Genomic DNA, 16346 nt, shown 5'->3' on the forward strand with positions numbered 1-16346 from the left:
TTAACTAGTTCTAAGTTCTAGGGGACTAATGACCTCAGCAGTTGAGTCCCATAGTGCTCAGAGCCATTTTTTTTTATTAGTGGGCCAAAGTAGAGAATTTTATTTATTTTAGTTTTCGTCATAGTGTCACCTCTACGAATGTGCCTGATGTGTGACTCGTTCCGTGTGCAGTGTTGCCTGGTATGTGGTGTAACTCTTGCTACCAATGTGAGGCTGCAATTAAAGGCGGCAAGTATTTGCCTACTGCAGATACATAAGTGAACTCGGCGTGAGATCGCAACTGAAGACACATTCTGACTGAACGACTTGTGTGCCAGTAATCTGAGTATGGTGCAGTTTATGCTGGTGTAACATAGCACCACACATGCTAGCAGCATACAGTTTCGAGTAATCAGGTAATGTAGCGGTCTGGTCCGAACAACGAACGTTAGTGCAGCTGCGTGATGTGGTAGGCAACCAACAATATTGCGCCATTCGTGTCTTCAAAGAGATTGAGTGCTGACGTTATCTTGAGAGAGACAGGTGGTGCTTAGTAATAGTGCAGTGTTTATCAGTTGTTACTCAGCTTTTGCAAAAACTGATCGTGAAGTATTTTACAGACTGAAGGGCTCCTCACGTTAGTTTACAGGTATCTCTCGTTGTTGTCCCGGTGTTACCAGAGTTGTCATACGCAGCACAAAATGGTATGTACAAACAAATGAACAAAGGATTGATTTTTTGTATTCTTTATTTGAAAGACCAACGCATATGGTGTAACTGCTTGTGCTTCCTGAATGCCGTATGTCAGCGTTGTGTCAGCATATCCACCAGCTCCTGCTTTCCCTCCTGCCTGGCGAGGTCCAGGGGGGTCCTGCCACCCCTATCCCGGGCCCCCCTGTCCGCCCCCGCCAGGAGGAGCTCAGCCGCCGCCCCTGCGTGGCCCTCCTCTGCCGCCAAGTGCAGCGGCGTCTGCCCCCACCAATCCCTGGCGTTGAGGTCAGCAGAGGCGCCGACCAGCAGCCGCACCACACCAGCGTCGCCACTCCGTGCAGCCCAGTGCAGGGGCGTCTCCTGCCCCCCGATGCTCCTGGCGTCGACCTCCGCGCCGGCGCCGACGAGGCAGCTGGCCGCCGCCACGTGACCCCCGCCTGCTGCCTCGTGCAGGGCGGTCCAGCTGCCCCCCACTCCTCCTCCCCCCTCGCCCCCACGTCCGCCCCCGCCGCCAGTAACTCGCGCAGCTGCTCCGCCGCGCCCTGCTTGGCCGCCTCTATCAGCCTCCTCCCTCTCTCCTGTTGAGAGAGGCTCCTGCACAAAACATCGACACTCTCTCACTCTACTACACACACACACACACACACACACACACACACACACACACCGAATGAAAGAAACCGTCACAGACGCGAAACTTCCAGCAGCCCTCAATACACTTCTGCCTAGCCATGAGTTACAAATGTAGAAATCTTCCCTCTACGATACAGATCAACCAGCGTATCACAGACACATACCAGTATCCCACTATCGAAATCTGCAGCCGCTTCCCGTTAAAATATTTGTGCACTGCATCTCATTACCAGCTGTTTTAACTTTTTCTCCTAATTCACTCTGAGGAGTCACCTCCTGTGACCTCAGCATCCTGTTGGTAACCGATCTTTGAGCTTCAGAGAAACACACCTCTAACGGTTACTTGTGTGTGGAGCAATCCCTTCCGACACTGGGGAAGAAAACACAGGCAACTAATGGCATCTCTGAGTACAGAAATACAACTTCCTCGTCTGTTAACAAAACGTAGATCGCAACACAGGCCAGACCACATCGAAGGAAAGGCTTAAATTGTCCAGTACAGCTGCAGTATGTGTTGTTTAAAAACCGTATCGGACGGAATGTATGCGCCAATTGTGGATGAAGTTGTACACGAACACGCATTCACACGAACAGGCATCCGCTTTTATATTTCTAAGAGATACGGGAACGCTGACGTATGATTCCTGTTCCCGTGTTTATGCAATTTACTCCGTAATGGCGTGTTTTTCTGGACAGGACAGTCGCTGAGGTGGGAGTGAGCGGCGCCAGGCTGTGTGGCCAGACTGGGTCGCCGGGACAGCACTGCGGAGCGGAGAGGGCGCACGACTTGACGGACACACTGTACCGCGTCCAGGGCAGAGGGCGGCCAGGGCAGGCGACCCTCACAAGGGACGCCCCCTACCGCCTGTCAGCGACTGTCCGACACACTTCAGTATGTGCTCAAAGTATTTAAATAAAGTGTATTCCGTCTACGTACAATTGCGAGTAGTTTGTAATTTCGACCTGAGACCAGGTGTTTCACCGTCAGGAAGCAACCGCGTGCCTTCAGGCAGAGACCAGGTCGAATGTTAGGCTGAGCCGTGCGACAGCCGTGTCTGCAGACGCAGGCGGCTGCGGCGTGGCGCACGCGAGCTGCAGGCAGGGCCGAGCGTCGGCCGGGCTGCCCCCTGTACTCGGCTGGCTCGCCTGCAAGGGCTGCCGCCGTCTTCTCTGATGGCCGCACGGCCGCAGTCGACAGACTTCGGCTGCGGAACGGCAGTCGGCGCTACACCAGGATTGTCGATATTTTTAAAAATATGGAGTGTCCAATACATCGATACTAATTAAAATGTCAATATCGACACTCGATTTCTTGAAAAAAGTGTGTATCGGCGGGCAAAATATCGGGACACTACTGCCTATAAAAATATCGGCTGCACATTGTAAATATACTGCTGGTTCTAGAGTTGTCCAACTATCGACTTATTATTACATGTTCTGTACATCAACAAGCTATACAGCGTGTATACGTGCACAAGGGGAAAAAAGTTCACGCATTTTTCCTCGGCTTCTCGGTTAAAAATAGTCTTTCTCCCGGGTCAAAATACACTTTTTCCGTGTTAAGCGACACTATACTCTTCCTCGCCATTGTAGAACTCAACAATTCTCTGACTGTTATACCGACGTACAATTTCCCGCCACATTAGAAAACGAAACTAAGCGGGGGAAAAAAAAACGTTTTGCAAGACCTCTGATGTCGTCCATATGTTCCTATTATGGAGGTATAAATTCGGATTCCCTAAAACACCGCATGTCACTTTCCGATACATTGAAATCGAGATTGCGGTGAGCTTCTGTAAGCCAGCCATAGCTCAAGTCACGTGATCTCGCCAGCTGATGACAGCACACGACACGCGATGTAGTCAGCCAACAGCAACATCACTCGTAAGTAGCGCCAACACACAAATAAGAAAACAGTCAAACGCTTTGTGATTTAATAAATTCATCGTACATTCTCGCACACAATCCACCTCGCGTAAAAGGAAATTTGCTTTGAATGTAACGCTTCTCGAACCACCATTCGCAGTATTTTCCCGCGACCTGCTAGAAATATGAGGTTCGTTTCAGCAGCTGACAGAGAGCGCCAGGTGGAAGGAGTCACCGCGCTTGCCCAGCTACGATGACGCAGGAGGCCCTCATGTTCCTACGTGTAAAAAACTCTGAAAGATCTTACATTATGTCACGAAAGGAACAAGAGCATCGGGATTTCGTGCACCACACTCAAATGCACAGTTCGCCTTAAAGCGCACATTCCCAAGTCGAGATTCCGATGTTAATTTCCTTGCAGCACCAGTACTGCATTACATCATGTTTGGTTCTTTATTATGCCATAATGCCATAAGTGCACTTGATGCGCAGCGAACAGTTGAAACTAGGCAATAGTGTGAAATTAAACACTTTGTTTCAAATAAACTGACTGCCTGAGCGGAAAAGATTATTAAAAGCCCAATCTCTTTAGCGAACCTTGAAAAATAACTTGATTCTTCTGCAAAGCGATTACTTCTTGACTGTCAGAGAGGTGGAAATAGAATCTGAAACTAGTAACATACTTTAGCGAACGTATTTTAATTCAGTTGACAGCTCCCTGTCACAAAAATCCGTTTTCCTTTAATTTAACGTGAGCGCAATAAACGAGGAGGAGACAGTAAAACCGCTGAACGTATACACAGGCCACGTGGAGGCGACCCACCCGCCCACCACAGCTCGGGCTGCTCTCTGCACCAGCCCCGGGTCCACCGCATTTCCCAAGGGCGGCTCCCAGCCACACTTCTGTAACCACAACAGGGAGCAGGGACCGCTCACACGCCACGCCACTCAACTGCGCATGCGCGAGAGGCAGCCCGCAACTGTTCACACGAATCCAATTCAAACAGTCGTCACGTCACGCCCATCGGAGGCAATTTGTTGTTATCGAGCACTGCACAGTCTTCCTAAAGCCTTCGACATACTTTGCTGTTGGCAGACGCTTGTATGAGCACTGTGTTTTGTTGTTGAATGTGGCGCATTTCCTTCGCAACTAAAGTTTTATTTACGTTTCTTTTCTGTCGTTCATGTTTTTTTGCTGCAGTATTATTCTGCAGTGGCAGGGTACAGTAGTATCCTTTGTTATAGTATTGGTTCTCACCAATCAAAACCACAAAAATTTAACTGAAAACTGAAACAGAAAAAGGCATGTGATGGGTCCATCGTGGTGTTTCGTCACCACAGCGGGTTTGTCCGGAACACTTCATGCCCGCTTCCCTGCTTTTCCAATTCCGCAAAGGCCAGGCACCTACCAGCTGCAGCGTCGAAATTCTGCGGCCAAGTTAAAGCGTGCTTTTTCCCTTGGCAGCGCTGCCCGCCGATTACGTCAGCATTTCCCCTCACACGTCTGCGCCCACGGCTTGTCATTTACATTTTTGTTCTTCATTTTCAGCAACTGTTTTTCAAGAATTTCGATGTGCAGAAATAGCACACTAGTTCCGCTGAAAATTATTTTTTTAGGAAATTGGTGTTTTGTTTGTTGACGTCGTAAATCTTGTCATTCCATTCAATCCGCCCCCCTCCCTCCCACGCCGCGGTGCAATCGGTGTTTTTGTTCTCTGCCACAAATACTTGATTCACACACTCAAAGGGCGAGATTGGACGTGATGAAAACTCAGAAAGTAGTAAGATTATTACACACTTGAAGGTAAGAATCATGTCGCACTACAATTTGAAAATAAGACAGCTTGAAATATTTATCGAAAATATAATATAAAATAAAAATATCACAGTCGATATTGCCGTTTTGATATCGACATATTGATATACCGACAGAAAATGATGTCCGATATACATCAATATTTTTTGGAGAAGATATTGATGTAACTACATTTCATCAACATCCTTAAGCTGAAGGCATGGGACATTCCATTTTGCAAATTCTTACGGATTCGAAAATTACGACATCCACAGTGATGTGAGTACGACAAAAATACCAAATTTCAGGTATTGTCTGTCAGCACAGAGAACACAGCGGCCGACTGCCTTCACTTTACGACCGAGTGCAGCGGCGTTATCACAGTCGATTATTAGGCGCAGACTGAAGCTTGAGTAGAGACTGATGCAGACTAATACAGACTGAGTAATCGGAGGTTATAATACCTCGCGCGTTCAGGTATCACTGCGCGAGTGTGATCCGCGAGGAGAAGAGGTTCTGTGTTAGCAGCAATCTCATTGGCTGCGTTACACATTAACACGCGGATCGGCGGAAGCAGAATTTGGTCCGCCTCTAAGACAGCGCCATCTCGTAGTGCGGAGACGGACGAGCGCTGCGCCTGCGCTGTTGTGCTTAGCGGGGCGCGCTCTAGTGGGAAAGTTGCGTACGCGCTGACTACGCGGAACTATGTACACAACAACACGTCAATCACCGTGCAGGGGAGGATACTCTGATTGAAAGTCATTGTCAGCTGCTGGAGGATGAAGACGATGATTCCTTGCCTGTGTTGTTGATTGTATCTTCTTAACAGCTGTTGTTGTCACTGTGTCTCTTGCTTTGGACATGCGTTCGTGTGCAAAGGACCTGTACATCATTATTCTTAAGAGGTAGGGATACTGCAGCCACAAGAACGACAGAAATCGGCTCTCGGCATATATGCTGTCCAGCGAGCAGTCCGATCCGTGAAGGTGTCAGGGCTTGGTTGCACCATCACTTTCTCCCAGTGGGGCAGCGAGCCAACTCCAGAGACTTACTGGAGCGTCAAACAACAGCGGCCAGCAGCAGTGTACCACATTGGTTCAGAACTGTGGTGTCGGTTAATGGGGAATACAGTGTTTGCAGTTGCTCACTGGATTTGCTGCCTTGTTTCACTGAAGCCCCAAATATTCTCAACTCCAAACCTGAACGCTTTGTCATTGAAACTTGGATGCAGCACCAGTGAGGGGCAGGCAGGACACGGCCTGACAGCTCCACCCACCAGCCTACAAAATGCAAGTGGCCGCTCACGCCGCGTTAAACCCTGGCCACGCCCTGCCACTGGGACGACACAGTTTGCGGTGGAGCCCCTAATTACTCTCTTTAGTTTTACCCTCGACAGTAATAGTAGTGGAAAGTCCAGTAGTAGCTGTGGGTAGCTTTCACTATTAGTGTGTAAGCTGAATTTCACTCCTCTGCAGTCAGTATTGTTATTCCGTGGTGCTGTTTTGCCAGTTGCCCACAGTGATACTGTACAGAGCGTGAAGAGGCTGTTTCCCGTGTAAGAAGTTAATGTACCTGAAGTTCGCACATTTATGGAGCTATGCAGGTGGGAGTGGCACACAGTCAGGCTGTGTTTCCATGAAAGGCAGCTGACAATCGCTATATATCCGAGAAACGTGTCAATGCACGAAAATAAACCGTCGTTATAATCTAGTGAACTAGGGGGGAAAAAAACCAAATCAGTTAAGGCAGCCTGGTAGGGTTCTGGGCGGTGCAACACCGAGACGTTATCACAGACGGTTCCGGTGGACAGAACGATGCAACCGTCGCTTCACTAATAGAATAACGAAACTGGATTGTAACAGTAGGAGGTCGGTGGTTCGATGACAAGTAGATCCACACGCTGTACGTGTCTACAGCTGAGCACGATATGTAACCGAGCCACGAAATCCGTGAGTCTCCGTATAGGGGGAGCAATGTGTTTTCTAAAGTCAGTGCATATATTTAAGTTACAGCATTTATTTTGCACCTACTTTCGCACTTGAAACTTAGGACACTCCTCTATTCTATTGCGTCTTGCTGCATTCTGCTCTGATCAGTTTCAAATGGCGTGCTGAATAGTCACAATGTTGCTAGTCCTAGTCCTGTGGAGGTACTATTCTGGTACATCGAGCACCTTCTTCAAGTTCAAAAACAGCTATGTCAGTGGAGTCTCAACGAAGCCATCTTGTAAAACCTTTCAGCTGGCTGTAAGGCATATTTTTTCAGAAAGCCGACTAGTTATGTCCACTAACACCGGTCGCTGATTTCGAACAAGCGAGATGAATATTAGGAAGTTGCTAAGGAAAAAACTGCTCTGCGCTGACTGGAGATGCTGTGCTCGGGACGCCCGGCAGATGCCACCAGCTGCAGGGCGTGGTTTGAGACGGGCGGGGTGTGCAGTGCTGCACACGCCTCCACCCTGCCACGCCCACAGCACAGCTGACCTCGTCTGCCGCCTATCGTCGACGGGCACCGCAGCCGTCACCCCACCTGAGCGTGCCTTCACCCCTGACTCCAACTTTCATTGTGGCTGATGTTTTCTGAATTTCTTGATTTCTAAACGCTACTACCAGAGCTTTAATTTGCATTAAGATCATCAGTGGCTGCTACGTACGAAAGTTGTGTTGTTGTGGTCTTCAGTCCAGAGACTGGTTTGATGCAGCTCTCCATGCTACTCTATCCCAGTCCCTACTGCAACCTACATCCTCCTCAATCTGCTTAGTGTTCTCATCTCTTGGTCTCCCTCTTCGATATTTACCCTCCGCAGTGCCCTCCAGTACTGAACTGGTGATCACTTGAGGCCTCAGAATATGCCCTACAATACGAAAGTATCCATCCACGAAAGTCATCTCAAGCAAATTCGAATAATATTTGAGGACACGCAAGAAACAAGCCATATCAACATCCTCTGCTGTTAACAGCCGGTTTTGAGCCCACTTACTTCTAATTCTGCTTACTCTTACTTTATCACTGTTTTTATGTTTTCTTTTGGGCCTGTGCATACACCTGTATACGCAACGATTCATTAATGCATCCTCTGGGTTACGTGAATGCCGATGCACTGAAACCCTGGCTTCACACCCATTTCCTTCACGAGTAATTTGTAACACGCATAAAGACCATCGAAAGTTGCAATTACACTAAACACACCGTTAAGCAAGGAAATAATTTTTCCTGATAACTGTAACCTGGGCGCCATCTAACATTTAATAAACTATATGAAATTCGATTTCTTCGTTAGTATAACGTTTGGTTGACGCGGCAGTGAGTGTTGGTGTGAGGGTACAAGTCGCGGACTTGCAGCGGCCACTCACCGCAGGCGGGAGACGGCGGCGCTGTCCGGCGGCGGTGGAGATCGGAGGGCGGCGGGGGCGGTGGGGGCGGCGGGGGCGGCGGGGGCGGCGGGGGCGGCGGCGGGGGTCCGGCTGCTGTCGCTGGGCGGCCGGGCGGCGGGGGCGGCCGGCGCGCTGGAAAACAAGAGGCGCGGCTGGAGGCGGCGGACACCGAACTGGACACGAGAGCCCGGCCGCAGGGGCCAGCAGCTCTGCCTCAGTCACACAACACCTGCCGGGCACAACCTGGCGAGCAGTTCAAGTCGGCTGGCTTGTGAGGTTGGTTGAAACCCAATGTATGGAGGCTCAGTGATGTCACTGAAGACAGAGAGAGAGCGAGAGAGAGAGAAAGGGGGGGGGGGGAAGGAGATGGAGAAGATATAATCTGGTAACTCGGGGTACCAACTTACATACAGGAGTTGTTTGATAGGCTGATATTTTGATGAACAGTGGATAACTACCATGCAATACGTTTCAGGCTTGACAGAATGAAAAAGGCGATGGCCAGGAACTACAACAGCTATACTGCAAACGTTACAATGAGTAGTTTCAAAATTTGCTTTTCAGTAAAGCAGACAAAATCATACAGGCATGTAATGTCTCTATAATTCGATTTCTTGAAAAGACAGCAAGGGTTGTGTGTTTCTGACTCAAACATTATCTTCCGTTTTAAACTGGACAAGAGAGACTGACATTGAGAAGATTACACTACAGGCTGCTGTTACAAGAAAAAGTGGGTCTGGCAGTACAGGCAACATTGCCTCACAGGCAATGTTTACAGCTTGTCAAGTAATCTGTAGAGTATTGCATACACATTCCAAAAAATTTGAAAAATAAAGGAGACAGCCTTGTATGAAGCATACGTATCTGAGAGACAGAGAGTAACGAATAGGAGTGGGATCTAAGCGTCACATCAGTACTGACATTGTAGAAGATGCTTGAGACTCAAACAGATCCATAGGCAACGTAATCTGGCGTATCCCAGTAGGAGCAAACTGGTGCATTCCACTGGACGGCCTCCGGCGGCGCCAGAGACGATTACAGACGTGACTGGAGGGCAGAGATTTGTCTGAGGTCTGGGGACCTGGAAGGCTAAGCATGACGAAAGTGGTGGCTGAGCACATGATCATCACCGAACGACATGCGCAAGTGATCTTTCAAGCGTCTTTCTTTTTTGTTCTAATAAAACCGCAGGTCATTCCAAGCATGGGTGTCAATTTTTACCTCTCTATCTACATTATTCCGTGGTTTATTAAGTTTTCAAATTTATACTGACTTTTTGACCACCCGGTACATAAGACTGGAACAGAGTATTGACGTTCTGTTAGATGTCGGTTCAGGAAAGTTAAAGGCATCAGAGGGACAATTTTGATACGGTGTTGATAATGGAAGCACAACTGAAGAAAAATCAAGCCACGTTCATAGGATTTGCCGACTTGGAAAAAGCATTCGACAGTGTGAAATTGAGCAAGATGTACGAAACTCTGAGAAAATTAGGGGTAAGCTTTGGGAAAGACAGGAGAGATGCAATATTTACAACAACGAAGAGGGAACAGTAAGACTGGGAAACGAATAACGAAGTTCTCGGATTAGAATGTGTGTAAAAGAGGGATGTAGTCTTTCTCTCGTACTGTTTAGTCTACACATCGAAGAAGTAATCAGGATGAAACGACATTAATGATAAGAACTGCTGATGAGATTGCTTTCCTCAATGAGAGTGGGGAAGAATTACAGGGAATGGAATGAAGAAGCTAATGAATGTGGAATATGGTTTGAGCTGAAATTGAATAAAAACGAAAGTAATGGGAAGTAGCAGAAATGAGAACAGCGAGAAACTTATCATCAGGGTTGATGGTCACAAAGTAATTGAAGTTAACGAGTTCTGCTTACTAGGCAGCAAAATAACAGATGGAGGAAGGACAACATCAAAAGCAGAGTTGCACAGGTAAGAATGGCATTTCTGGCCGAGAGAAGTCTACTAGTCTCAAACATGGGCGTTAATGTGAGGAAGAAATTTGCGAGAATGTCCGTTTGAGCACAGCACTGTATGGTAGTGAACATGGGACTGTGGGGAAACTGGAGCAGGAGAGAATGGAAGTATCTGAGATGTTACACTGGGCGTCTCTGATTTCTTTACTTGACGTAACTGCTGACAAAAAGAGTTCAACGTGGAGCTTTAATAAACCAGTCGTGACAAGACAATTACGCCATCGTGAGCTGTCAGCGAATGGCATTCCGTGCACGGGTACTGTACAGCACTGATACATCAGATGTGAGACGCTGACAAATATTTTAGTCTCAGAAATACTCACACACACGCACACACACACGTATGTTACTGGTAGACACAGAACAACATCCTGCCCCGTGCTCACCTGGGTTCTGCTGGTGGCTCACTGAGCAGCCGACTGACTTCGACGATGTCTTTCGGGTACTGCAGCACGGCGTCTGCCCAGCCCTGCGTCGCCATTACTTTGTGTGTTTGAGACCTTATGAAGTGGATGGCGGCCGCAGTTAGGCTGGGGCACGAGTGCCTCACCGCCAGCACAGCTGCAGCCGCCGCCGTCTCCACCTCCAGCTGCGCCGCCACCTGCTGTTCGCAGGCGGCCTTCAGGGCTGACAGGCCGTATCTGTCGGCTGCCGCCAACAGCTCCGGGGCCGTGTCAGTCAGCTGGGGGGCCTGCAGGGTGTACACGTAAGACAATAGCTGCCTCATCACCGGGCCCCCCACGTCCGCGATTCTGACCTCGCCGCAGCTGGCCTCCAGCGTGTCGTGCTGGAACATGGCTCGGAACACGGGACTCCTGGCGGCCAGGACCGCGCGGTGCGCCGCCAGCCGCGTCTCTCCCGCCACCAGCGTGACGACCGCGCCGTCGCCCGCGTCCAGCAGGGCGCCCAGGTCCACGGCCGCCGTCCTCTGAACCTCAGCAGCTGCCGACATGGCGGAAGGTCCTGAAACACGGCGCCACCGAGCCGGCCTTACACGGCACCCTCCACACTCGTACGGCGCACGAGCCTAGTCGCGCCACACGTGACGAGCTGCACATCTCCGACAACACAGCTTTCCGGACTTACCGTCTCGCCGCAGCACCCTGATTTTGGACGCGCCCTCAGGAGCCTTGCAGGCCTCATTTGCCTAACTTCTTTCTGCAGAAATGGAGACAGTAACCGTCCCAGTCTCTCCAGTTATTTACGAAAAGAATTGTATTTGACTCCAGAAATCTGCATTCTTCCGCGGCTAGCAGCTAGTTGCGCACGTCTCGTAGCAGCTCCCTCGCACAGTGCACCGAACTTCTGCTACTAAAGTCGGGGGTGACTTAACGGCGAACACTGCCACGGGGTAACTGTCGGACTCGGACTGCGAATCCTTCCCGGCCTTTCGGACGCATTCCGACAAGACGACACCTAACCGAGAATTGGTCAGCTGTGCAGCGGCTCACAGAGAATGTGTCTGTCAGTTGGCTGAGACATGAGCTATCGTTTTGTAACTGATGTCACACACTCACAATGTAAATGATGGTATTCGTAACAGCAGTTGCCTAATGGAGGAGAGACACTTCTGGATCCTGTCTATTGACTGTGTACACTTTGTTCTGTGTGTGTGTTCGCACTCTCGCTGCTTCTGTACCGTATTTTGTGCAGTGGAAATCGTGAACCGACCCAGCATTAGCGTAAACGAGTGTGGGAAACCGCCTGAAAACCTCACTGAGGCGGGCGGCTGCACCACCCACGGTCGGTAATCCGCTGTGCGGAATTTCCACTTCACCTGCCTGCCGCCAAGCGAGCGCGCTATACGTCACACTACAGGGGTGGGCGATCCTACTTCCTCCACATATGTTCTCATCATCTTTCACAGCCTGTACGGTGTCCTCTGCAGACTCTCTCCCACTTGACGAGTCACACTCCCTACATCACTCACTGCTGTCTGTTCTGAGCATTCACCAGTGACCGGTGTGAAGTAGTGCGTATTCGCTTATTCGAAGCGGCTATCACAGAGTTCAAGACGAAAATAGGTCACTGCACAGTGTCAAAATGTGCCATACTGCTAGAATGACCAGTGCATTACAACTGTACTTGCTCAAGAGCCATAAACATATTTCCTCTTTTATATTCGTGTCTATTTCTGTTATGACTTTACACACACACACACACACAGGCACACACACACACACACACACACACACACACACACACACACACACACACACACACACAAACACTGTGAGTACTTTTTTTCCTTTTCCACAGTAATGCCCAAATCTCTGCACTCAACACAGACTGCCATAATTCGCTAGAGAATATAATTTCATACCTCTATGACATAACGAAGTGAAAAACAATAGTGAAGCTGTAGCAATGTTATACAGCCTCGGAACTACCACATGTTCCTCCCCCGTTCATTTGCCACGAAACGAGTAAAGCTACCAGTCCAGAAAACTCGTTACTGGGGTTGCGTGACACACACGCTTCAGGAGTCCCTTCGAAACTGCTTTCATCTGCTAAAAATTTTATCATTCCAAGTCCAAAGATTATTCATTTGTGTCGTGGTAAAAATTGGTAAACCAACAAACTTCTTTTACTCGTAACGTGACATCATTTATATTTAAATCCAGACTGAGGATGATTTTCTTCCTCCTTATCTGTGACACACATCCATCACTGGATGTCTCAGAGTATACATGAGTGAACTGTAAAGGAAGACGCCTCTCCCATTGCACGAAACCTTCACATTTAATCGACTACTCTACAGAGTTCCAGATATTTTCGCCACAAAAACTTCTCTACATCCACATCTACATGGATACTCTGCAAATCACATTCAAGTGCCTGGCAGGTGGTTCAATGTCCTTCAGAATTCTCTATTATTCCAATCTCGTATAGCGTATGAGCTCTGATTTCCCTTATTTTCTCGTTGTAATCGTTTCTCCCTATGTAGGTCGATGTCAACAAAATATTTCCGCATTCGGAAGAGAAAGCTGGTGATTGGAATTTCGTGACAACATTCCGTCGCAACGACAAACGCCTTTCTTTTAATTATGTCCAGCCCAAATCCTGTATCATTTCTGTGACACTCTCTCCCGTATTTCGCGATAATACAAAACGTGCTGCCCTTCTTTGAACATGTTCGATATACTCCGACAGTCCTATCTGGTAAGGACCCCACACCGCGCAGCAGTATTCTAAAAGAGGACGGACAAGTGTAGTGTAGTCAGTCTCCTTAGTAGATCTGTTACATTTTCTGAGTGTCCTGCCAATAAAACACAGTCTTTGGTTAGCGTTCCCCACAACATTTTCTGTGTGTTCCTTCCAATTTAAGTTGTTTGTAATTGTAATTCCTAGGTATTTAGTTGAATTTACGACCTTGGATTTGACTGATTTATTGTGTAACCGAAGTTTAAGGAATTCCTTTTAGCACTCACGCGGATGACCTCACACTTTTCACACAATGGAATACGCTCCTACCCCGTGCATATCAGCTGATGTGACGAGGCACTACATGCTTAAAGGGGGCAACGTGAGGAGATAGACAGGCGTCGCACTTTCTGTCTTCCTGCTGCACACTCACGGTTTATGTTTCCATCTAGGATTATAGCTACGCCAACACACAGTGCTTCAACATCTGAAGCACTCGTTGGTTAGCATAGGCAAAAACTGAGAAACTGAGTTTTGTTACCAGTAGCTGCTACTTTCTTCTCAGTTGTATCGTGTGAGTTGTCCTACGTAGCAGTTTCCACTGTCTGCACAAATCACAGTAAATAACATCACAGCAATAGTCTGATCTCTGTGTAACATTGAGAGGCTTTTTGGCAACTTGGTCTGAGCTTACCTCCCTGGAGACAAAGGCTGTGAATTGATCTGCAAGTGAAGGGAACAACGTGTTTCAATTGAAAAGTATACGAATCACATTTCATTTGGAGGAACTGTTCACGTCGATAACTCTACACTGCACAATGTCGTCTCGACATTTGCGACAGTTTATTACAGTGGCGTCTTTCAGCTCCGGGAAAACCATTTTTTTCCCGGTTAGAACACGAAAGACATGTAACGCTACAGGTACAGAACACGAAGGCCCAGGGCATTGGGGAGACACGGCCACGACGACTGTGAAGCAGCGGGACGGTGGCGGCCGCGTGGCCCGTACTACGGCCCCACCCTGTGTCCCTTTGCAAATTACAGAGCTGCCGCGCACAGACTCGGCAGAGCGGGGAGGCGCTACCGGCTGTCCGAGCAGTGCGGCGCCTGCTGGCAGCGTGGAGCCACTGTGCCGGCAGGCGGGCCTCAGCCTCTACTCACCTCAGACTCGGGGAGAAGTGACGTCACAAAGTCAGCGCAGCACGCAGAACGCTCCGTCGGTCGCCGGTGCAGCGGTGTCGGCGCGGACAGCCCGCTCCCCGCTTATATGGCTGGCGGCGGGGGCAGAGTCCGCGTGACGTCACTCTGTCCACCTGTTGCCGCGTGCGCGACCGTCAGGTGGCGGCCCCTATCAGGTTATCTCCGATCTAGAGCGCGCCGACCGACCGGGGTTACGTAACCTGTCTGTCGTTGCCGGCTGACACGTCTCACTTTCAGAAATTTTAAAATTTCGACACTAGTTCTGTGTCTGACCGAAATTTGGTACATCTCGAGTGATAAGTTTGTACACAATCTGTATTCGAATGGGCTGAAACAGTTTGTTTTCCATTGTCTGCGGAACAGGTGGAGTTGTACTGCTGATGGTCGTAAGTCAGTTCTCTTTCATTTGAGCGAATAGTCTGACGTGAAACAGACAAATAGTATGTATAATTTTTTTTGGACCTTCAGAATATTCGCCACTGCAATCGATAGTTCAGAAACTGCTCCGTCGCAGCCCGGCACCGAACCAGAGTGAGCTCGGTCAGCCACTGCGTGCAGACCGCACCGGTGGTAGCGGCCGGCCAGCAGCGTCTGCGACAGGCTGTCGGCGGCCCGTCACCGAAAGTGTCCGGCGGCTGAGAGACTCGGAGAGTGCGCCAGCCGGGGGAGTAGCCCAGTGCCTTCCGTACTGAGGCAGGCCGGGTGTCGCGCGCTATCTTGTCGAAGCACTACTCTCGTGGACACCTCGAGGATGGGGTACGACACCGGCCTTGAAGCATCAGAAACGTAACACTCGTTCTCGAAATTACCTTATTGACGTTTATTCTGTGCTGTGGTCACAAAACTGAAATTTAAGCATGCAGCAGTTGTAAATTTATTGCTGCATCACTACATCTGGTGAATGATTTTCGAAGAAAGGTAATCTGTTGTCGATTCAGGGCAAAGAAAGACAGTTTGCTCCTCGAAATTATCACGAACCAGTAGAAAAGAGAATGTCAAATACGAGTCCACTCGCTCCCTGTAGTGGTAAATTTATAGAAATTCGTGATATTTTATAGCAATTCGTGATATTAATGGCTCGAGATGTTTACCCCAAACGTAACTGCCGACTTCCTTCTCTTATTTGTAGTTGCTATTATTGTGTTGATAAGAGTCACTCTGATGGGAGCTACCGTATTTTCTTAGCAGTTTCGCTAACGGGAATCACTGTTTGAAAAACTTAACTCTCCCCAGAGCACACAGCGCGGTACATCTGTCAGCCGACTTCACAATTGTTAAATTGCGATAAGGGTCACTTGGTAACCAGCTTATCTCTCCGAGCGCTTACTCCAAAGTGCGATAACGTCAACACAGCCGACGTCTGCAGATAAATCGAGCTTAACTTGAAAGGAGAGTCTGAAAGTGTCGGACACGCTATCTCACCCTTTAGCAAAAGAATGTACATTTCTTCTTTCATTAAGTTTGATGTTACAAAATTTCTTTTGCTGTCCTCTCTGTATCTACACAGCTACAGAAGATCAGGGACACCTTCCGTTTTCCGGAATGAGAATCACCGTTTGTGTGTGTGTGTGTGTGTGTGTGTGTGTGTGTGTGTGTGTGTGTGTATACAGGGTGTATTAAAAAAGGATGGAGCAAACCTACCGAGCTGAAAGTACACG

General features: G+C 48.8%; 1 protein-coding gene across 1 annotated transcript; it reads right to left on the bottom strand.

Moving 5' to 3' along the window:
• Positions 1 to 783: 783 nt before the first annotated feature.
• Positions 784 to 14715, bottom strand: LOC124553960 (ankyrin repeat domain-containing protein 65-like). The gene is made up of 4 exons (XM_047127974.1): positions 14650 to 14715; positions 10731 to 11307; positions 8439 to 8490; positions 784 to 1284 (listed from the first exon to the last, which is right to left on the bottom strand). Exons 2-4 carry the CDS (start codon positions 11294 to 11296, stop codon positions 784 to 786), a joined length of 1119 nt encoding a protein of 372 aa, XP_046983930.1. The 5' UTR covers positions 11297 to 11307; positions 14650 to 14715.
• Positions 14716 to 16346: the final 1631 nt, after the last annotated feature.

Source organism: Schistocerca americana, chromosome 11, assembly GCF_021461395.2.
Source record: "Schistocerca americana isolate TAMUIC-IGC-003095 chromosome 11, iqSchAmer2.1, whole genome shotgun sequence".
NCBI lineage: Eukaryota > Metazoa > Arthropoda > Insecta > Orthoptera > Acrididae > Schistocerca > Schistocerca americana.